Here is a 22,702-nt window from a genome sequence, read left to right on the forward strand (position 1 = left end):
TATTTTAGAAAAATAGATATAGCAAAAAGGCAGAAAGCAGATAGATAAGGAAATGTGTGTCCCTTCCCTCCTGTTTAGGTACTGCACTGTTGCCCTCCCTAGAGCTTATTCAGTTTCTTGTTTATCTTTCTCAAAATATCCTTGCTCAAAGGGTACATATCTGAAAGAAGGCCTGGACACTGGCCTAACAAGCCCTGTCTTGTCCTCTGCCATTTTCCCCCCTCTGAGTCTCTCAGTCACTGTGGAACTTCAGGAAGAATAAAGATCAAATAATGAACACCTGGGGCTTGGAAATAAAGCTTAGTGGTAGAGTGCTTGCCTAGCATGCATGAAACCCTGGGGTTTGATTCCTTAGTACCGCATACACAGAAAAAGCCGAAAGTGGTGCTGTGGCTCCAGTGATAGAGTGCTAGCCCTGGGTACAGAGAGGCTCAGGGACAGAGCCCAGGCCCTGAGTTCAAGCCCCAGGACTGGCAAAAAAAAAAAAAAAAAAAAAAAGATTAAACATCTGCTGCTAGCAGCTGGAACAGCTCCTCAGATAAGCCATGCTTTTTTTTTTTTTTTTTGGGGGGGGGGGGTCCAGTCATGGGGCCTGAACTCTGGGCTTGGGCGCTGTCCCTCAGCTCTGCAGCTCAAGGCTAGCACTCTACCACTTGAGCCACAGCACTACTTCCGGCTTTTTTCTTTTTGTTTATGTGGAGCTGAGGAATCGAACCCAGAGCCTCAGGCATGCAAGGCAAGCGCTCTACCACTGAGCCACCTTCCTAGCCCCAAGCCATGGCTTCTTATGGTGACTGGACATCACACACCACCCTGGGATAACCATCAGCCTCAACTGGAGCACATCTAGACATGACAAAACTCTGACCCCTGGCCCAACTCTTCTCTTACTTAAACCTAAAGTCTATGCCAATCCCTTGAAGGCAGCTGCCTTCTGAGGTGCCACTGGGCCTCCTTGTCTTCCTAATCCAGCCACGTTCAATTAAATCTTTCTCTACCATTCCCAGTGCTTGTCTCTTTAATTGCCTGGTAGGATTTTTACCTAAAACTCCACATTCATATCCATTCTTTTTTCTTCTTCTTTCTTGTGCCACAGGTATTGAGGCTTGTTCTCAGGGCCTTGCACTTTTATTGACTTCTTTTGCTCAAGGCTGGCTGGCCCTCTACTATTAGAGCCACATCTCTACTTCTAGCTTTCTGCTGGTTAACTGCAGATAAGGAGTCTTAGGGACTTCCCTGCCTGGGCTGGCTTCCGAGTAGCTAGGATTACAGGTGTGAGCCATGGACACCCAGCTCCAACTTGAAAGTTGTGGTTGAGATGGAGTCTTGCTAATTTTGTCAGGGTTGGCCTGGAACTTTCAGTCCTCCTGCCTCTGACTCTTAGGACTTAGGGTTTAGTTTAGTTTTGTTTTTTCAGTACCACCTCAGCCACACCTCTGGCTCTATCCCTCTCCCTCTTAAGCAGCTGGGATTATAGATGTGCACCACCATGCCTGTCTCCTCCGAAAACATGGTCAATCTCACCTTCTCAAAGATACCTTTCCTGGAGCTGAGGACAGATCAGGGAAGGTGAGCCATGAGAAACAGCAGCCAGGAATTCAGAAATACACATTGGATTAGTTTTGCATAAAAGCTTATAGGCAATATTTCCTTGCTTTAAACTCCTCCCTTACTAAGCTAAAATGTTAAAAAACAAAACAGAACAGAACAAAAACAAAAAACTGGGCACCCGTGGCTCACGCCTGTATAATCCTAGCTATTCAAGAGGCTGAGATCTAAGTATCACAGTTCAAAGCCAGCCTAGGCAGGAAAGGCCGTGAGACTCATATCTCCAATAAACCACCAGAAAACCAGAAGTGGCACTGTGGCTCAAGTGGTAGAGCGCTATCCTTGAGCTGAAGAGCTGAGGGACAGAGCCCAGGCCCAGAGTTCAAGCCCCACGACCAACAAAAAAAAGAAAAAGAATGTACACACATATATATGCACATGTCACAATGAAATCCTCTTGTATAACTAATTGACACAAATAAAATGTAGAACAAAGAAGAGGAAGAAAAAAGGAAATAAAGCAGCTCTTTGACCTTGTGGGAATAAGTACCACACTTTGGGAAGGGAACAAGAAGATCTTAGAGAAGACACTTATTCTGGGTATTAGGGGGAAGGGAACACTTGGTAAAAAATAATTCCTTTGATCATAAAAGGGCTTGCAGGCAGATGAAAATGTTTACCTCAAGATGGACACCTGTTTTAAAGGGGAGTAAATTGTATGTTCCAATATCTATGCTGTCATAATTCAAATGTAATAAGCAGACAATTTGGTTATCTCTGGACTCACTGATAGAAACAGGGCAACAGTAAGAGTGACTGAATGAGCCAGGTGCTCATTTAAACAGCTTGCTTCTTGTTAATTTTGCATCTGGCTTTATCTGTATTTTTTTTTTAATCTCAACTTGATAAATGGCAGAGTAGAATTTTTCTTTCTCAGTCAAAGCTATATTTATTTTCTCAGGACACAATGTTTCTGAATCTTGGTGGGAGCCATAAAGTGGAAGACTCTAGGATGATCAGACCAGGGGGGAACCTCCACTCCCAGCACCCGTCAGTGTCCAGAGATCAAATTCTCCAAACACTTACTGTATCTCCTACCTGGACAGTATAATTCTTTTTCCCCTTCATATTCCTGGGGATGGAAGCTGGACCTCCCAAATGCTCTGAAAGTTCTCCACCAGTAATCTACATGAGTATAAATCTGATTGTTGTGTTCTGAGTGTTCAGTTAGTGAACAGGGGTGAGGGGTTCAGAATTTAGGATGTAAATATACTCCTTTTGTTTTTAGAATGATTTTCTTGCTTTCTCTAGAATATTAATTTTCACCTTTTTTGGGGGGGCGGTGTCAGTTGTGGGGCTTGAACTCAGGGCCTGGGTGCTATCCCTGAGCTTTTTTGCACAAGATTAGTGCTCTAGGGGCTGGGAAGGTGGCTCAGTGGTAGAGTGCTTGCCTTGCATGCATGAGGCCCTGGATTTGATTCCTTAGCACCACAAAAGCAGAAAAAGCTGGAAGTGGTGCTGTCGCTCAATTGGTAGAGCACTAGCCTTGAGCTGTAAAGCTGAGGGACAGCGCCTAAGCCCTGAGTTCAGGCCCCACAAATGACAAAAAAAAAAAAAAAAAGAAAGAAAGACTAGTGCTCTAGCACTTTGAGCCATAGCACCATTTCTAGTTTTCTGGTAGTTGATTGGAAATAATAGTTTCATGGACTTTCCTTCTTAGGCTGGCTTTGAACCGTGATCCTCAGATCTGTCTCCTGAGTAGCTGGAATCACAGGCATGAGCTACTTGCACCCAGCACTTTTTTTTGTTGGTGTGTGTCCTGGAAATTGGGTCAAGTTGTTGTCCCTGAGAATTTTTTTTTCCTCTCAAGGCTAGTACTCTACTACATAAGCCACAGCTCCACTTCCAGCTTTTTGATGGTTAATTGGAAATAAGAGTTACAGGTTGGGCACTGGTGGCTCCTGCCTGAAATCTTAGCTACTCAGGAGGCTGAGATTCTGAGGACTGCAGTTCAAATACAGGGCTGGACAGGAAAGTCCATAAGACTCTTATCTCCAATTAGCCACTCAAAAACCAGAAATGGGTGCTGTGGCTCAAAGTGGTAGAGCACTAGCCTTGAGCAAAAAAGAGAGCTCAGGGACAGTGCCCAGGCCCAAAGGTAAAGCCCCATGACTGACAAAAAAAAAAAGTCTCACAGACTGTCCTGCCCAGGATGGCAGATGCTCAGATCTCAGCCTCATGAGTAGCCAGCATTACAGGTGTGAGCCACTGGTGCCAGGTTTTAACTTCTACTTTTCCTGCCATCATGAAGGATAAAAAAACTATATGAGGACAGGTTTGACATACTTGTCATCCCAGCACTTTTTTTTTGGTGGGAGCGGGGGGTGATACTGGGGTTTGAACCAAGGGCCTCACACTTCATTTGGTTTGCTTGCTAGACTGATGTTCTACCCTTGAGCCACACCTCCAGCCTAGCTTTTTGATGGTTATTTTCTTTGTTGTTTGTTTTTTTTTGGTCAGTCATGGGGCTTGACCTCTGAGCCTGGGCACTGTCCCTGAGCTCTTCAGCTCAAGGCAAGCACTCTAGCACTTGAACCACAGCAGGACTTCTGGTTTTCTGGTGGTTAATTGGAGATGAGTTTCATGGACTTTCCTGCCCAGGCTAGCTTTGAAAGGTGATCCTCAGATCTCAGCCTCCTGAGTAGCTAGGATTATAGGCATGAGCCACCAGCTTTGCTGGTTATTTTCGAGATGGAAGTTTTGTGGACTTTTCTGTCTTGTTTGGCCTTAAACATCAATCCTCCAGGTCTCAGCTTCCTGAGGGACTAGGATTACACGTGTGTGCTACCAAGGTCTGGCTTCATCCTAATACTCTTTCTAAAAATGGCTGTGTGTGTGTGTGTGTTAAAATCCTGCACTCTAACACTTGAGATATGTCTCCAGAAATCTCGTGAGAGAGGCGGGAGGGTCATGAGTTTGAGAGGCCTTTCTAGACTACCAAGTGAGATTGCCTCAAAACCCCAAACAACAACAACAACCAAGACAACAAACGTTGCCTGAGTGAAGCATCTGGCTTATAACTCTCCTTATACATATTTGTACCCTGTCTTCTGGAAGGTGTTCCAGAAGCTTCTGATATTGTGATTTCTGTTTTCCAGGTTTTTTTTTTTTTTTTTCTTTCACCAATTCTGGGGCTTGAACTCAGGGCCTGGGCGCTGTCCCTCAGATCTTCAGCTCAAGGCGAGCACTCTGCCACTTGAGCCACAGGGCCACTTCCGGTTTTCTGGTGGTTTATTGGAGATAAGAGTTTCACAGACTTTCCTGCCTGGGCTGGCTTTGAACCGCGATCCTCAGATCTCAGCCTCCTGAGTAGCTAGGATTACAGGCATGAGCCACCGGCGCCCAGCTACTTCTGGCTTTTTCTGTGTATGTGGTACTGAGGTAATCGAACCCAGGGCTTCATGCATGCTAGGCAAGCACTCTACCCCTGAGCCAACTTCCCAGCCCCCCTGTAGTCTTTTTTAATGGCAAGCTCTTCGTTTCTCAAGTGCTGTGGATGCAGCATGTGCTGAGCAAGTGCTGTCATTGAACCACATTCTTCCTGAGTACTGAGTTCATCTGTCTTTTTGATGGCTTCCTATCCCACTCTGAGAAAATGCCAAATACCTTCCAATAGCCCCCGATCACCCCGTGACCTGACTTTGCCGTCCTACCTGCTGATTTCTCTAGATCATACTGGCAGCTGGGAACCTTTGTAACTCTCCTTCCTTTCTATAATGTTTGTGACCCAGTGAGCATGGCTCACTCCCTCACCTCCTTTGGGTCTATTTATCACTATCATATCAGAAAGGCCTTCATTCATCCACCCTAGCTAACATTACAACCCTCCCAAAGTTCCTGTCTTCTTCCTGCTTTGAAATCCTGCTGTTAAAATAATATACTTTGCTTGTTGGAACCATTTAAGTTTATAGAAAAATTCTTGTCTGCTTTGTTCACTCCAATGTCTGAAATAGTGCTTAACTATTGCTAAATATTGGTAGCATTGAAGTATTTTTTCTTTTTTCTTTCGTTCTTTTTTTTTTTTTTTTGGCCAGTCGTGGGGCCTGAACTCTGAGCCTGGGCGCTGTCCCTCAGCTCTTCAGCTCAAGGCTAGCATTCTACCACTTGAGCCACAGTGCCACTTCCAGCTTTTTCTGCTTATGTGGTTCTGAGGAATCAAACCTAGGGCTTCATGCATGCAAGACAAGGACTCAAGGACTCTACCACTGCGCCACCTTCCCAACCCCTTTCTTTCTTTTCTTTTCTTCTTTTCTTTTCTTTTTTTTTTTTTTTGTTGGTCATGGGGCTTGAACTCTGGGCTTGGGCGCTGTCCCTCAGCTCTTCAGCTCAAGGCTAGCGCTCTACCACTTGGGCTATAGCGCCACTTCTGGTTTTCTGGTGGTTTATTGGAGATAAGAGTTTCACAGACTTTCTTCTCCCGGCTGCCTTTGAACCTTGATGCTCAGATCTCTGCCTCCTGAGTAGCTAGGATTACAGGCGTGAGCCACCAGGGCCTGGCTCCCTTTCTTTCTTTCTTTTTTTTTGGGTCCGGTCATGGGGCCTGAACTCTGGGCCTGGGTACTGTCCCTCAGCTCTTCAGCTCAAGGCTAGCGCTCTACCACTTGAGCCACAGCGCCACTTCCGGCTTTTTTCTTTTTGCTTATGTGGTGCTGAGGAATCGAACCCAGGGCCTCATGCATGCAAGGCAAGCGCTCTACCACTGAGCTACCTTCCCAGCCCCCTCTTTCTTTTCTCTTTCTTTTTGTCGGCCGTGGGACTTGAATTCAGGGCTTGGGTGCTGTCCCTGAGCTTTTTATTAATTTACTTATTTATTTTTGCCAGTCCTGTAGCTTATACTCAGGGCCTGGGCACTGTCCCTGAGCTTTTTTTTGCTCAAAGCTAGCACTCTACCTCTTGAGCCACAGTGCTAGTTCTGGCTTTTTCTGTGTATGTGGTATATGTGGTACTGAGTAATTGAACCCAGGACTTTATGCATGCTAGGCAAGAATTCTACCACTAAGCCACATTCTCAGCCCCAGTCCCTAAACTCTTTTGCTTAAGGCTAGCACTCTACCACTTGGAGCCATGGCCATTTGAGCCATTTTCAGTTTTATGGTGGTTAATTGGAGATAAGAATCTCATGGACTTTCCTACCTGGGCTGGTTTGAATCCCAAACCTCAGATCTCAGCTTCCTGAGTAGCTAGGATTACAGGCATGAACCACCAGTGCCCAGCTTAAAATATTTATTAAATGAATGAATAATGCATTTAATTAAAGATCAAACTTCTGTCTAAAACCCTCTTAGCAAGGGACCCTTAAAAAATTTAGTGTTTGGGGCTGGGAACGTAGCTTAGTGGTAGAGTGTTTGCCTAGCATGCATGAAACCCTGGGTTCAATTCCTCAGTACCACATAAATGGAAAAGGCTAGAAGTGGTGCTGTAGCTCAAGTCGTAGAGTGCTAGCCTTGAGCAAAAGCTCAGGGACAGTGTCCAGGCCCTGAATTCAAGTCCCAGGACTGGAAAAAAAAAATTCCTGTTTACCTTACTTTACTGCCTTTAACTAGGTCTAACCTTGCCTGCCTGTGCCTGTCTCCTTCTCAGTAAGATGGATATGCTAACAATGCCTCTGTAGGGGTTGTGGTAAGAATTAAATGAGTTAATATATACAATGTTCTAATCATAGATCCTTGCATATAGTACAGTGCTATATAGTAGAGTGCATATAGTAGAGTGCTAGCCTTGAGCTGAAGAGCTGAGGGACAGTGCCCAGGCCCAGAGTTCAAGCCCCACGACAAAAAAAAAAAAAAAAAAAATCTCACCAGGTGGATATTATAATCCCCATTTTATCCATGAGAATATAGGCTCCGGGAAGTCGAGTAACTTGCCCAAAATGGTCATATGGTAAATGATGTCCCCATCTAGCAGCCCTGTTACACAATTCCATGCACTTTTTTCCCCCCAGTCCTGGGGCTTTGACCCTGGGCCTGGGCACTGTCCCTGAGCTTCTTTTGTTCAAGGCTAGCACTCTACCACTTGAGCCACAGCACCATTCTGGCTTTTTTGTGCTTATGTGGCACTGAGGAATCGAACCCAGGACTCAAGCATACTAGGCAAGCACTCTACCGCTAGGCCCTCCGTGCAGCCATGTAAACTCCGTATGCCCCTGAGAATTCGGTCAAGCGTCCATGGACCCAGGGCACGTGACAGATCTCCTTAGACGACACCGTTCAGTGGTGGAGCGCCTGCTCTTGCGGGCTCTGGGCGGCGGATTCCAACCTTATCCCTGTAAAAGGCGAAAGAAAAAGTACAAACGTAAACCCTCACTCAGCCTGGCGAGCCGCGGCAGGGGCGGCGGGCTGCGGAGGAGCGGGTGAGTCCACGGCGAGCGCCAGGCGGCACGCTGGAACCGCAGACGGACCTGCGAATGCGTGCGGGCTAGGGGGCGGCGCTGGCCGGCGCGTCATCTTACGGTAGCCCCGCCCCCGCCCCGCCCCAGGGGGCGGGGCCACGCAGCGCGGGAAAGCTCAACGCGGATCGCAGCCTCTCATTCGTGCTGGAGGAGGGGGGTAAGAGAGCTCATAAATGGAAGTGCATGTGGGGTCCCAGCCTTCCCGGGCTTAGGAGGCGCATCGGTAAGCGTTCTCTAGATCCCTTTGGAAATGGTCCAGGCCACGTCACCTCCCCAACTTCCGGTCCGCAAAGCTGGTCCTCGCTCCAGATCCCGGTTCTTTCCACACTCCACCCCAAGCCCGGTCCAAGGTCTAAGGCAAAGGCAAGGAGCTGCCCTGCCGGAGGAGCTAACCTTCCCAGATTTTAAAACGATTCAGAGGGAAGGACGCGAGGCGTTGGTCAGCCGGATGACGTAATACTTGGGGTGGCGTCTCACTTAGGGACTACTGCACAGCTTCGCGGACATGGAGGCTTAGCTTGAGGAAAAAGGCATACACAGGCCCAAGCATCTAGGTTCCACCTGGAGTCGCTGAGGTTCTCAGAGCTCACCACCCAGAAGCGAAGAGTTCCTTAAATTTGCATAAGTGAACCACTGCTCCCAGCTTCGAGCGGCCAATAGGAGTCAGGCTCAGGAGGACACGCACCTGGCTAGTCACCCCTCCCGTCGGAAAGCCGAGAATCTGGCTGGCTTCTTCTTGAGCGACAGATCTGGCGCCCAATCGCTTTTGAGATGCTCAGAGAGGGCAGGTGGATTCTGGAGCAGCCAATGGGAAGAGGGTTCTTCAGAAGGCCTAGGCCTCTGGCCCAATGAGAATAGGAGGACTGTGCAGGGCTAGTTCCGAACGGCAGTACTTAAGACCAACCCAGCGCGGAGATGGGAAGGGCGTAGAAATGAGTGACGGAGATACTAGCCAATGGCGAGTATGAAAGCGGGCAGCACTGTCCAGGAGCGCGGAGGGAGCCGAGGGAGAGAGGAGGCCGAACCGGAGAGAAGCAGGAAGTAGCGGTGGCCGCGGGGAGGGCGGCGGCGACGGCAGTGGTGGCGGCTGCAGCAAGGTAGAAACCGTCGGGTCTCAGCCTGCACTGGGAACGGAGCAAGTAAGCGTGCCTGGGGTAAATACCCGCCCTTGGCTCCGCCCCCTGGGGGGGCGGGTAAATGCCCCCGCCCCTCCCCCACTTGGCCCAACTACACCCCCCCCCTCCGCGCTGCCCCCCTGGGGCGTCTTCTAGGAAGGCCCCGACACCGCCTTCAGCACCTGGGGCGGATGGTCCAAACTCTCAGCTTGTTGCAAGCAGTCCCTAGCCAGGTAAATGTGGAAGGAGGGCCAGGGACCCCCAAGTCCCGGCGCCCCACAGTCGTAGAGGCAATGAAGTGCAGTCCGGGGACTGCGGGCTGCGGGATGTCGCGACCTAAAATGGTGTCCGTGCCCGGGGATGGGGGCGGGGGAGCCGCGCCGGGCTCGCGCCGAGCCTGCATCCCAACTGGGCGCGGGGGAGCGCCGGGCCCGGCCGCTCTCGGGCTCGCGCCGCGGGGAGGGGGGCCCGCCGCGCGCCGGCATCACTCCGCAGTTTCTAGAACCCCCGGGTGTCCGCGCTCGGAGGGGAGGGGACGCGGTCTGAGTTGGGACAGACCCCCGTCCGGAGAGCTGAGAGTCACGCAGGGACGGCCCCCTCCCCCTTTCCCACTTTCCCGGGTGTCCCCCCCCGACTCTCTCCCCCCCCCAACTCTCAACTCCCGGGTAGTTGAGAGCCCGAGGTGCTGCGCCGCAGCTCCCGCAGGGCCTGGCCTGGCCGAGGCCCGGCTTTCACTTTGCGGCCAGTGGAAAAAGAAATGCCGCACGCCTCAGTTTCCCCGTTCGCTTTTATTCCCTCCCCCCCTCCGGTGCATCCCGTCCCCTCCTCACACCCCCAGACTTGCTCTTCGCGCCAGCCCTCGGCAGATGGCAGAGACTTAATTCCGCCCGCTGCCCAGCTTGGCCGCAGTAATCGCCCCCGGCCAGGCGCCCGCCCGGCCCCTTGCCCTTTGCGCAGCAGGCCTTGGCCCCGGGCAAAGGGCATCGGAGCCCCCACCCAACCCAACCCCCCGTCTGTTCACCCCTAACTCTTTAAGCCCCTTCTCCGTTGGCTTTTGAGGAACACCGGGAGAAGGGGGCGGGCGAGGCGGGAGCCCTGGAGACCAGCCACAGCAGCCGCAGAAAGGCCTGCGCTGTGGAGTTGGGGAGCCTCCGCTGGTTGGACGGCTGTTTGCTCCAGGTGGCGACGGGATGACCTCTAAGTCACTTGCACGCTAGAGAGGCAGATGGTTAGTAAAGGCAAGTTCGCAGGTGTTTTCTCATAGTGACCACCGGCCTGTGCTCCACCAACCCCCTTTGCTGGGGGCCAGAGTGGAAGATAGCTCAGGACTCTCCCTGGGGGGAGGGACCCAAGCAAAGGAGGGCCCTAGCGATTGATCAAGGCAAAAGCAAGCTCTTTGTTTAAACCCAGAGTCTGCAGAATTAAGTGTGTGTGTTTGGGGGGGGGGGAGAGAAGGGGGCAGGGTGCAAGGCACACTCCCCTTTCTTCCTGTAGTTGGTACCCATCTCCCCAACCCCCTCCTTGGTTTGAGCAATGCCAGCTGCCACCTGCTGGGACTATCTCCAGTTACAGTCTGAAGGCTGGAAAGAGGTGAGAAAATTGGCCCTGGGAAATTGCTCACACCCTGGACAAGGACTGTGTAAGGATGGACTTGTTCAGTTACTTCTTTCTAGATACAGAAACTCTTATGGGAGGAGGTACTCTGAGCTGGCCTCCTTGTTGATTAAGTGCCCCATAAGTTCGTGTGTGTGTGTGTGTGTGTGTGTGTGTGTGTGTGTGTGTGTGTTTACACTGGGCCAGGTAGGGAGTTGAGTTAGACTTCTTAGACTCTTGTTGCCAATGGAAGATAGAGTTTGATTTAGGAGGATAGACTTGGGGTAAGTAGTTCAGAGCAGAAATGACAGGGGAAGGGAACTAGCTTTCCCCATCATGGCAGTTGTGCTGGATATTCTTATACCCTGGAGTTTTAGCCCTGAGAGAGCAAGCTGGGGAGGAGAGAGGAGGCACTCTGGGGAAGGTAGGTGAGCAAGCAGCAGGTGTTTGTGACAGGAGAGGAGCCGGGGCCCTTTGTGACCAGGCTGCTGTCACCATTTCCCCCTCTCTGTCTTTCTTCTCTTTGTTTCTTTTTGTTCCTGTATAGCATTCTTTCTATCTTCATCTTCCTGGGTCTTTTTCTCCCTACTAAGATAAATCTTGGGATGGCTCTGGTGGCCACATGTGTCCACCCTTGACCTTACATGACCCTTGACTCTTGTCTCTGACCCCAGCCCTAGTGTGTCCAATGGGTGTTCCTTTCCAGCTCCTCTTTGGCCTCACATGTACTTGTTTGGCTCAGCTGTAATAATAGATTGTATCCTGATTTTCATATTCACAAGTTCATGTGCTTAGAATAACCTTGTGATATATCATTTGTCCCCTCTTTCAGACAGTACAAGTCAGACAGGGAAATAGCTTGCTTATGGAGTGGCCTTGTGAGAAAACTAAAGTGGAAAAATATCCCAGGTCTTGGCTTTAGTCACTGCATTTTGTATAGATGTCTTTTCAAATCTCTGTGAACACCAAATCCATGAAGAGAGTGCATTTATCCCTTGCTGATACAAATAAATCCTTAGACATCGAGCATCGTTTCCATCTTTCTCCTTAATAATACCGGTGACTAATGGTTTTCTGTGCTGAGCACAGGAGGGATGAGCTAGTTCAACCAAGTTGCTCACTGATCTCCCTCCACCCCTGTATCTTTCTTTCTTTCTTTTCTTTTCTTTTCTTTTGCCAGTTGTAGAGCTTAAACTCAGGGCCTGGGCACTATCCCTGAGCTATTTTGCTCAAAAGTGAGCACTCTATTACATTGAGCCACAACTTCACTTCCAGTGTTCTGGTGGTTTATTAGAGCTAAGAGTCTCATGGACTTTCCTGCCCACGCTGGCTTTGAACCTCTATTCTCAGGTCTCAGCCTCCTGCGTAGTTAGGATTACAGGTGTGAGCCACTTGTGCCTGGCATCTTCTATGTATTTCTGAGACTCTTCCTCTGTTTTCTCTGTTGGTCCTATGTGCCCACCCACTCACTTGATTTAGGGTTTGGCACCCAAAGCCCTCTAGGATCCTATGGTATGGTGAAGGTGTATCAAGAGGGAGGGGCTAAGTTTGGAGATCCTGAAGGCAGAGGTGTAAGGTCTCTATTCCAGGCATCTCAGTTTCTCCTTTCTCCTCTTGTTTTCATCAGGTCTGGGGCCTGACGATATGGGGGACATGAAGACCCCTGATTTTGATGACCTTCTTGCTGCCTTTGATATCCCTGATATTGATGCGAATGAAGCCATCCATTCTGGATCTGAAGAAAATGAGGGGCCGGGGGGCTCAGGGAAGCCAGGACCCAATGTAGGAAGTGAAGCTGAAGGTGCACCAGCAGCAGCTCTTGAAGATAACTCTGAAGTTCCAGCCTCTGACCACGGCCTGCCACCACAGGACACTTCTACCGTCAGCGTCATTGTCAAGAACACAGTGTGTCCTGAGCAGCCTGAGACTCTGGCTGGGGGTTCAGGAGAGGAAGAGATCCCACCTGGGGAGGCCACTAAGGAAGGGACTGTGGGGCCTTGTCTAATGCAAAATGGATTTGGTGGGCCTGAGCCATCCCTCCCAGAAACCCCCAACTCTCCAGCTCCTCCCACTGGGGATAGCTGGAAAGAAAAAACTTTGGAAGGCAAAGCTCCCTTGGATCTCTTTGCTCATTTTGGACCGGAACCAGGCGAGCACCCGGATCCCCTGCCTCCTGCACCTTCACCCTCTCAGGCTGGGGCCATGAGCCCACCTCCGTTCCCCTCTTCCTTTGAGCTAGCCCCAGAGAATAGCCCAGTCCTGGTGCCCCTTAATTCTTCCCCACCACCACTAGGGACCTTGAAACAGGAAAGCTGCAGCCCTAGTCATTCCCAGGGCCTAGCCCAGAGGGGCTATAGCGCCAAGGACACAGATGTCCCTTCCAGCACCTCACCTCCTCAGGTTGCTGGGGTGTCCTTCTTTAAGCAGTCTCCAGGGCATCAGAGCCCACCTGCTTCCCCTAAAGTTCCCAGCTGTAAGCCCTTGAAGGAAGAAGATGAGGAGCCAGTGGAAAAATCACCCCCAAGAAGTCCGCAGAGCCCCTCCAGCGGCGCTGATGCTGCAGACGAGGACAGCAATGACTCCCCTGCCTCCTCCAACTCTTCTAGGCCCCTTAAAGTGCGGATCAAGACCATTAAAACATCCTGTGGCAATATCACAAGAACCGTAACCAGGATCCCCTCAGACCCTGATCCTCCTGTCCCCTTGGCTGAAGGGGCCTTCCTGGCTGAAGCTAGCCTACTGAAGTTGTCCCCTGTAGCCCCAAACGCTGAGGGTCCAAAGGTGGTGAGTGTACAGTTGGGTGATGGCACTAGGCTAAAAGGCACTGTGTTGCCCGTGGCCACCATCCAGAACGCCAGCACTGCCATGCTCATGGCAGCTAGCGTGGCTCGAAAAGCTGTGGTTTTGCCTGGGGGGACTGCCACCAGCCCTAAGATGATTAAGAATGTGCTAGGCCTGGTGCCCCAAGCTCTGCCCAAGGTTGATTTGCGGGCAGGGCTGGGAACAGGGGGACAGAAGTTAAATGGTGCCTCTGTGATGATGGTGCAGCCTTCAAAGCCTGTTCCTGCTCCAGGCCCGGCAAGTGGCACGGTGATCTCACGGACTCAGTCCAGCCTAGTGGAAGCCTTCAACAAAATCCTCAACAGCAAGAACCTGCTGCCGGCCTACCGACCAAACCTGAGTCCACCAGCCGAGGCTGGACTGGCCTTGCCGCCGACAGGCTACCGCTGCCTCGAGTGTGGGGATGCCTTCTCATTGGAGAAGAGCCTGGCACGGCACTATGACCGCCGGAGCATGCGCATTGAGGTCACCTGCAACCACTGTGCCCGCCGTCTGGTCTTCTTCAACAAATGCAGCTTACTCTTACACGCACGCGAGCACAAGGACAAGGGGCTTGTCATGCAGTGCTCGCATTTAGTCATGAGGCCTGTAGCCCTCGATCAGATGGTGGGGCAGCCGGATATCACACCCCTGCTGCCTGTGGCTGTGCCGTCTGTCCCTGGACCTCTGGCCCTGCCCATCTTCGGCAAGGGTGAGGGGGCCATCACCGCCGCTGCCATTGCTGCCATTGCCACTGAAGCCCCTGTGCTGCCACTCTCCACAGAGCCGCCTGTTGTCCCTGCCACCTCCACTTACACATGCTTTCGCTGTCTGGAGTGCAAGGAGCAGTGCCGGGACAAGGCTGGCATGGCAGCCCATTTCCAGCAGCTGGGGCCCCCCGCCCCCGGGGCCACCAGCAACGTGAGTTGCCTTTCCCAGCCCTCCTCTGGGGTAGGGGACAGCCATACACCGAAGATAGGCTCTAGGAAGGCATTGGGGGCTTGGTCGGGAGACGTGACGGAGATTAGGGCACCCTTACCAATTTAACCTTGCTTAATCCCCTCCACAGGTGTGCCCCTCCTGCCCCATGATGCTCCCCAACCGCTGCAGCTTCAGTGCCCATCAACGCACGCATAAGAACCGGCCCCCCCACGTCTGTCCCGAGTGTGGAGGCAACTTCCTGCAAGCCAATTTTCAAACCCACCTGCAGGAGGCCTGTCTGCACTTTTCTCGCCGTGTCGGATACAGGTACCTTGTGCCCCTCGCCCCCCTGTACAGCTTCAGGGCCTCTTGTCTCAGCAGCAGCCTTTTAGATGACCTCAAGCAAAGTCCACCTCTCTATCCCTCCAGCTCTGCTAGCTGTCAGACTCAGCCCTGTGACATCATCGCCTGCCTTCAGGCATTCCCCTTGGGGATCCCCAGGGGAGAGCAGGGGACTGGGTCTCTAGCTCTTCCCTTTCTACTTTGTTCATGCTCCACTGCTGAGTCGAACCCTTTCTTGGAGTCCACCCCGGCCTAGGCGATTAAGTATGGGGTGGGGGTACGGGCTTCGGAGTGGCCCTGCCTCATCACGGCGCCTTCCGCTTCCTCCACCAGGTGCCCTAGCTGCGCAGTGGTGTTTGGAGGTGTGAACTCCATCAAGTCTCATGTCCAGGCATCGCACTGCGAAGTTTTCCACAAGTGCCCCATCTGCCCCATGGCCTTCAAGTCTGGACCCAGCGCCCATGCCCACCTTTACTCCCAGCATCCCAGCTTCCTCATGCAGCAAGCCAAGTGAGACCTGGGGAGAAAGCCTAGGGAAGAGGGGTGGGTGGGAGGGCGGGACGGGAGCAGAGCTCCCATCCTGATGTCCGCACTGTCCCTTCTGCCCCACAGGCTGATCTACAAGTGCGCCATGTGTGACACAGTCTTTACTCACAAACCCCTCCTTTCTGCCCACTTCGACCAGCACCTGATGCCCCAGCGCGTCAGTGTTTTTAAATGCCCATCTTGTCCATTGCTCTTTGCCCAAAAACGGACCATGCTGGACCATCTCAAGGTATAGGCTCCAAGAGCCAGGGGATAATGGATGCTTGGCCGGGTTGGTTGACATAGGCCATGTCTGCCATGTCTGCACAGCCTTCCAGCTGGCAAAGCCAGTCCCTCCTTTCCCATAACAGCCGCTTGCTTTGTGTCTTTCACAGAACACCCATCCGTCTGGACGGGGTGGGGAGGATACCGCTGGGAAAGGGGGTGGAGGTGCCCTTCTCATTCCCAAGACTGAGCCCGAGGAGCTGGCTGTGACTGGGGAAGGGGCAGCCCCTGCTACTGAGGAGTCTTCATCTTCCGAAGAAGAGCCGCCCAGCTCCCCCTCGCCCCCTCGCCCCACCAAACGGCCCAGGCGGGAACTGGGAAGCAAAGGTGTCAAAGGTGGGGGTGGGGGACCTGGAGGCTGGACCTGTGGCCTTTGTCACTCCTGGTTCCCTGAGCGTGACGAGTACGTGGCTCACATGAAGAAGGAGCATGGCAAGGTGAGTGGACCCCGGCTGGGCTGGGCTGGGCCAGGCAGCCCGTGGTTGGCTCCTGAAGCCTGGCTCTGAAATCTCTCACCCTCCGCTCTCCTAGTCAGTGAAAAAGTTCCCCTGTCGCCTGTGTGAGCGCTCCTTCTGCTCTGCCCCCAGCCTGAGGCGCCATGTCAGGGTCAATCACGAGGGAATCAAGCGAGTTTACCCATGCAGGTAACCTTTGCTTCCCACTCCTTTTCCCACCCAAGAACCCAGAGTACCTTCCTGCCTGCCTCTTCCTTGAGGAGGCCCCCCTCAGGTGCTGGGCCTTGGCCTTCGAGCTGTACGTGTGGTGCTATTCTGTCCTCTCCCCTCGTTCTAGGTATTGCACAGAGGGAAAGCGCACCTTCAGCAGTCGCCTGATCCTGGAGAAACACGTCCAGGTCCGGCACGGCCTGCCCCTTGGGGTCCAGTCAGGGAGTACCATGGCTCGAGGTTCTGGTGCCAGAGCCCAGGTAGGCAGAGGCCCCGTATATATTGAGACCACGGAGTGGGAGACTGGCAGGTGCAGACCCTGGTCTCTGCAAGCCAGGGTGAGGGGACCAGAGTGAGGTTGGTGGTAACGCCCAGTGTCTCCCATTCTTCTCCAGGGACCAGGAAGGAAGCGCCGCCAGTCTTCTGACTCCTGCAGTGAGGAGCCTGACAGCACAACACCGCCAGCCAAGTCCCCCAGGGGTGGCCCCGCGTCAGGTGGCCACGGCCCACTCCGCTATAGGAGCAGCGGCTCAGTGGAGCAAAGCGTCGTGGTGGGATTGAGGGTGGATGGTGGAGCCCAGCAGTGCCTGGACTGTGGCTTGTGCTTTGCCTCCCCAGGCTCCCTGAGCCGGCATCGATTCATCAGCCACAAGAAGAAACGGGGTGTGGGTAGAGCCAGTGCCCTGGGGCTGGAGGATGGGGAGGAAGAGGCTGCTCCCCCAACAAGGTCTGACCTAGAGAGTGGAGACTCACTCCTGCCTGCTCCTGGAGGCCCACTCACCTGTAAGGTCTGTGGCAAGAGCTGTGATAGTCCGCTCAACCTCAAGACCCATTTCCGCACGCATGGCATGGCGTTCATCAGGGCTCGGCAGGGGGGCAGTGGGGAGAACTAGGCCCCAGGCTGGGACTGACCAGCCCTTCCCTCTCCTCCCCCCCCCCTCCCCCAGGCAAGGAGCCTGGGTTTCACTGCTGCTGCCACCCAGTCCCTGGGCTGGGGAATTTGTTTAACATTCACATTTTGTTCAGTTTCTCCAAATCCTGAAGGAAAAAAGCTTTTGAGGATTATAGTGATTTATAACCTCCCCTCCCTCGGGTTTGGCCCTGGGGTCCTAGTCAAATGAGCCTTCCATTCCTCCTTTCTGAACTCAACACTAATTATGTTCCTGCTGCAGACCCTCAGTGTGTGGCTGAGGATGGGGGATGGGACCTTGGTAAAGTCTGCGATCAGGCACAGGAAGGACTGATGCGGGGGGCTGGGGGCGGGGTGGGGGCTGGCCACAGCCTTCCACCATTCCTTCAGGGCAGACTAGGATCTTGCTCTCCTGGCCAGGTCCTGCCCCAGCACCCTGGCACTCACGCCCCCACCCTGCAGTGCCTTTTACTTCTTTTTTCCCCCAGAAGTTCAGCGGGGAGGTTGGTGGGGATGAGTCCTGTCAAAGGGGGCCCAGGGAGAGGAGGAGACAGGCTCTCAGGAATCCTTTATTCTTGTAATAATACTAACAGTGGGAGAAAACAGGAGGGAGAAAACCAGACCATTAAAACTGCTCGTGGTTTAATCCCCACTCAGGTTGCTCTTTGTATATGACTTGGACAATGGACTTGACCGGGAGGGGGTGAGAGAGGCGGAGCGGGGCAGTCCCTCCTCCCTCCTCCCTCCTCCGCAGGGAAGAGCAAGCGTTCCACCTGCGCTGTGCTGTGTGCCGCCTTTTGTATCTTGGATGTAGTCCCCACCCCCCCAAGAAGAGAACAACTCAGATAGGACACAGGTGGCTAACTAAGGACTTTATTTCAGACAAAAATTAAAAATAAAAAATCGAGAGCCATTTCCCTGGTGTAAGGAAGGTATGAGGGGAAGGAATTCCTCATGGCTAGGCCAATCCCCTCAATATGCTGGAGGGATTGTGGTAATTCCCTTCCTCGCCGCCATGACAGGGAAGCTCAGCAACTTCAGGAACCTATGTCAGAGCCCACCTACCAAGGGGAACTCTGGCTGGGGGTCAAGTCCCTGAAGAGGAGAGTTGGGCAGCAGCATGGCCAAAGGCCAACTATAGGATCAAATCCTAAGTACCAAGAACCCACTCTTCTCCCTTTGCTGGGGCCCAGAAAAGATTAAAGATGGCCTGTGGAAAAGAGCCTCAGATCCTATCCTGGTGAGAAGAAAGGCCCTGGCGCCCCTCATTCGTCCTCTGTTCTCTGGAGGGCAGTGATCCTGGAGTCTTGTCAGGTGGTAATACTGACACCGCAGGGCGCATAGGAACCCCGGCAGGTCTGGACCCCTTGGCTGGCTCTCCCACCCCTTGGCAAGCTCTCACGGTTACCACATGATCCTTTGTATTTCTTGCCTTCTATTTCCCTTGGGTGGATGGTTGGGTAGGTGGGATTTCATGGTTTGGGGTTTCTTCGACAAGGGCCCTCCCGGGGAGGGCGCCATAGATGCCCCCCACTACTGCTGGGCCTGAGAAGGAGAGTGTCACATGATGCCGTTGGTGAGGTACTGGAAGCCATCATAGAGTTTGGTGGTGATAGACCGCATACTGCCATCCACCATCTGCTCTACCAACAGCTGGAGCTGCTCCTCAGTCATGCTCATGTGGAATCTCTCTTTAAGGTTGCGAATGGTGCTGGAGCCGTGGAAGCAAGGCAGCTGAGAGCCTGGGGGTCGGGGGACAGGGATCACAGATGGATAGAGGGAAAGTCAAGAGCGGCCACCACCAGGAATGCAGTCAGGGGTATCTTGAAGTACCTCTGCCCTCCCTTTCCCAAAGGTCCGCGGTGTGGGTGCTACTGCACTGGTGCAGAGAGCAGCAGTTGGTGGGCGCCCTTGTCTGGAGCCCATCACCCCATACTCCTTAGCCCCTCTGCATGTGAGGGCATATGGGCAGAGGAGGGATGGGAGCCCACACCATCTCTCCCCCAGTAAGGAGAGTTGAGGGAGCAGAGGCTTAGGGCCCATGGGGAAGGAAGGCTGGGAAGAGGCTCTGGAAATGGGCCCTGCACACTTATCTGGTTGCAGGACTCTGTCTACGCTATGTCTGACACTCACAGATGACCTGGGCCACCGTCATCACGGGGCCAGACGGGGATGCTCCTGAGCAACGGCGACAACCTGTGGGGTAGGGGTGTGGAGGGGAGGAGACTGGCAGTTCAGATCTGGTGTACATCTGAAGCCTTGGGAGGAAGAGGAGGAGGGCCTAGAGAAGCGGGTAGAAGAGGGCATCCTGATCAAACAACTACAGGTGTGAAGGCAACCAGGAAGTTGAATCATAAAGATGAAAAGGAGAAACTCGGGGCAGGACAGGTGAGTAGTATGAAAAGGCAGGTTGCATACCAGGGTGGCTGGGCTAGGGCAATGAGAGGTCAAAGTAGAATGGGAGGAATCTGAATTGGCAAAATGATGCAGGAGCGGGAGCCAAATGTCCAGTGCTAGACTGGGTGGTCAGAAGGACCAGAAACTCGGACTGCTCTCCCTGAGGGTGCCTAAGAAGTCCTTTCTGCTGTCTCCTTCCTCCCACCCGAGACCCAGCTCTGCCAAGGTTCTAAAGGAAAAACAGAGCACTGGATCAGAGCCAGAAATCCTCCGGTTAACCTTGAATTTTACAGTGGAATCAACTTTCTGGAAGTCCTAAACTTCAAGGGCCCCAACCTGAGTGGAATCCTGAGGCGCCCTGGGACCTGAGCCCTCCCTAGCCGCACCTTGTTGCATGATCTCCACGATCTGCACCACCTTATCCATGTGTTTGCGAGCGGCGATCAGCCCTTGCAGCATCAGCATCTTGTAGTAGTTGAACATGTCACCATTCAGGCCACCCATTACCTGGGAAGGGAAAGTCGTGTGAACAAACATGCTTCTGGTAGGTATGGACCTTGTCCCAAGGGCCTTCAGCACTACTTCCTCAGCTAGGTGCTGGCGGCTCACGCCTGTAATCCTAGCTACCCAGGAGGCTGAGATCTGAGAATTGCAAAGCCAGTCCAGGCAGGAGAGTCCATGAGACTCTTATTTGTAATTCACCACCAGAAAACCAGAAGTGGAACTGTGGTTCAAAGTGGTAGAGTGCTAGCCTTGAGCAGAAAAGCTCAGGGAGAGAGCCCAAGCCCTGAGTTCAAGCCTCATGATGGACCAAAAAATAAAGAACTAGTTCTCGGAGCAACCATGCCAACTCTTATTTCCTCATTCCCCTACAAGGGCAGGAAGCTCCCAGGAAATCTTGCCTCATCCTGACTTACTGTCATTTCTGTTCTGTTCCTCCCAAATCTCAGGGAGATCCACCAGTTCTCTTCCCATGAGAGAGAAAGACAGTGATCCTGGAGGCACAGCCTCCTTTCTGACTCACATCCACAAACTCTGTGGTCAGCTTAAAGGCTGATGTTTCAAAGCCCAGGTTTCGGGGTGAGCTGGACAGGATGAAGCCAAAGTCGATGTGGATGATGTGGCCTTCTGCATCAAGAAGGATGTTCCCATTGTGCCTGAGGAAGGAGAGGAGACACAGTAAACCTAAGGCTGGGACTTTAAGATGCAATACACTGGCCATGGGCTAACAGGCAGGGGAGTACTCATCCATGTTACCTTCCTGCCTGTAACTGGCTCCAAAGTTAGTGGTGGAAAGAAAGGAAGTGTAAAAAGAACCACTAAAGGCGGTGGGATCTGAAATTGGGATTAATAAAAAATAGTTTAAGATTATCCCAGTTTCCCAGAAATCATATATCTAGCACCCTGACTGAACCAGATCTAGTAGCAAGTCCTGAAGCAAAGGCCTCTGAGTTCCAGCCAGCTATCACAGACATTACTTTGCTAAGTGTGTGGCCTCCACACAGGACAGATTTACCTATGTTTTGTTTGTAATCCCTATCAGCCTACTGCAGAAGAAGCTCCATCAAAAGGGACCAATAATTAGAGGCAAGGAGGCTCAGTGTGTTTAAATGTAAAACAGTATAGGCATTTCAAGCAGTAAGCTCTAAATCACTTAGGTTAAAAACTCAGGAGCCAAGCCTTACAGGCCATCTGTAGGGAAAGAAGAGTTAAAGGGAGATAAATCCCAGGTCTTTGTGATTCCCACATGAACGGCCAGTGGAAAGAACAATTAACATGCTAAGCATGTAAGGCCTGGCCTATTCAGTATAACCAATCTCCTCACTGTCAATAGAGGCTTTGTTAGTCTGAGAGCTGTGTCAGAAGGCTACCTTCTGGAGTTGATCTGCCAAAAGAGGAGGGGGGTGGTAGAAGGAGAACAAGGCCTACCTGAGTCCTTCCCCCCGCAAGTTAATTTTTTTGTCCAAGGTTCCAAGACTAAGGAGAGACAGAAGATTGACACTCTACCACTTATCTATCTGTGTGTGTGTGTGTGTGTGTTCCAAGACTAAGGAGAGACAGAAGATTGACACTCTACCACGTGTGTGTGTGTGTGTGTGTGTGTGTGTGTGTGTGTGTGTGTGTGTGTGTGTGTGTGTGTGTGTGTGTGTGTGTGTGTGTGTGTGTGTGTGTGTGTGTGTGTGTGTGTGTGTGTGTGTGTGTGTGTGTGTGTGGTGTGTATAGCTAATTGGAGATAAGTCTCACAGACTTTCCTGCCCAGGCTGGCTTCAAACCATGATCCTCAGATCTCAGCCTCCTCAGATGCTAGGATTACAGGTGTGATTCAGTGGTATATGCTTGCTAGGCAGATGCTCTACCTCTTGAGCTGTGCATCCAGCTTTTTTGTTTTTTTGGCCAGTCCTGGGGCTTCAACTTAGGGCCTTGGCTCTGTCTCCGAGTGTCTCTATGCTCAAGGCTGGGACTCTACCACTTGAGCCACAGTGCCACTTCCAGCCCTTTCTATTTAGGTGAATACTGAGGACTTGAACCCAGGGCTTCATGCATGCTAGACAAGCACTCTACCACTAAGTCACACTCTCAGCACTTGCATAGGTTATTTTTGAGATGGGTCTTACTTTGAGCTTGGACTTAGTCGCCTAGGTTGTGATCCTCCTACTTGTGCCTTCACATCCATTGGTTTAGATGAGTCTTGCGAACTTTTATGCTCAGGTTAGCCTCAAACCATGACCCTCCCACCTCTATTTCAAATAGCTAGGATTATAGGTTTGTACCACCATACCTGGCTGGTCTCTCAGCATGTATTTTTCACAAATTGAAGCCTAGAGTTGATCAACTCCAATAATTTTTTTCCTCAGCTTTGTGGTGCCTAACCAAGAATAGTCCTACGCGTGTGTGTATGTGTGTGTGTGTGTGTGTGTGTGTGTGCGTGTGTGTGTGTTGGTTCTGGGGCATGAACTCATGGCCTGGGAGCTGCCCTTGAACTTTTGTGCTCAAGGCTAGCGCTCTACTACTTGAGCCATCGCTCCACTCCTTCCTTTTTGGTATTTAATTGGAGATAAGTCTCTTGGGTTTGTCTGCGCAGGCTTACTTCAAACTGTGATCCTCAGATCTCAGCCTCCTAAGTTGCTAGGGT

The 22,702-nt window shown here is 52.1% G+C and overlaps 2 protein-coding genes across 10 annotated transcripts in view; one reads left to right on the plus strand and one right to left on the minus strand.

Annotated features, from left to right (window-relative positions):
• Positions 1–8,969: 8,969 nt before the first annotated feature.
• LOC138821535 (zinc finger protein 687-like) lies at positions 8,970–17,939 on the plus strand. 2 transcript variants are annotated; one of them, XM_070013861.1, is made up of 9 exons: positions 8,970–9,135; positions 12,332–14,445; positions 14,594–14,772; positions 15,121–15,297; positions 15,400–15,562; positions 15,708–16,034; positions 16,129–16,241; positions 16,390–16,522; positions 16,658–17,939. In XM_070013861.1, the coding sequence occupies exons 2-9, from the start codon at positions 12,349–12,351 to the stop codon at positions 17,153–17,155; spliced, it is 3,687 nt and encodes a 1,228-aa protein (XP_069869962.1). In that variant the 5' UTR covers positions 8,970–9,135; positions 12,332–12,348; the 3' UTR covers positions 17,156–17,939. The 2 variants fall into 2 exon arrangements, with proteins under 2 accessions (XP_069869962.1, XP_069869963.1); XM_070013862.1 differs by having other exon boundaries at positions 8,970–9,093.
• Positions 17,940–18,024: 85 nt separating this feature from the next.
• The window catches only part of LOC138821537 (phosphatidylinositol 4-kinase beta), a 40,862-nt gene continuing 36,184 nt past the window's right edge, over positions 18,025–22,702 (minus strand). For 4 of the 8 annotated variants that reach the window (XM_070013865.1, XM_070013864.1, XM_070013868.1 and 1 more), the window contains 4 exons: positions 20,594–20,726; positions 19,956–20,076; positions 19,306–19,368; positions 18,025–18,914 (listed from right to left, as the gene is read on the minus strand). In XM_070013865.1, the coding sequence (XP_069869966.1) occupies positions 18,733–18,914; positions 19,306–19,368; positions 19,956–20,076; positions 20,594–20,726 (499 nt within the window). In that variant the 3' untranslated portion in view covers positions 18,025–18,732. The remainder of the gene's footprint in view (positions 18,915–19,305; positions 19,369–19,955; positions 20,077–20,593; positions 20,727–22,702) is intronic. The other 4 variants (XM_070013871.1, XM_070013869.1, XM_070013867.1 and 1 more) reach the window with 1 other exon arrangement.

This window comes from Dipodomys merriami, unplaced genomic scaffold (assembly GCF_024711535.1).
Source record: "Dipodomys merriami isolate MVZ:Mamm:240054 unplaced genomic scaffold, mDipMer1.0.p SCAF_92, whole genome shotgun sequence".
Classification (NCBI taxonomy): Eukaryota; Metazoa; Chordata; class Mammalia; order Rodentia; family Heteromyidae; genus Dipodomys; species Dipodomys merriami.

Excerpts from the sequence above, each read along its gene's own strand:
- LOC138821535 (XM_070013861.1), top strand. The coding sequence starts at position 12,349 with ATGGGGGACATGAAGACCCCTGATTTTGATGACCTTCTTGCTGCCTTT. Across the intron at positions 15,563-15,707 it reads CCATGCTGGACCATCTCAAG|AACACCCATCCGTCTGGACG; the intron begins GTATAGGCTCCA and ends TGTCTTTCACAG. Across the intron at positions 16,035-16,128 it reads TGAAGAAGGAGCATGGCAAG|TCAGTGAAAAAGTTCCCCTG; the intron begins GTGAGTGGACCC and ends CCGCTCTCCTAG.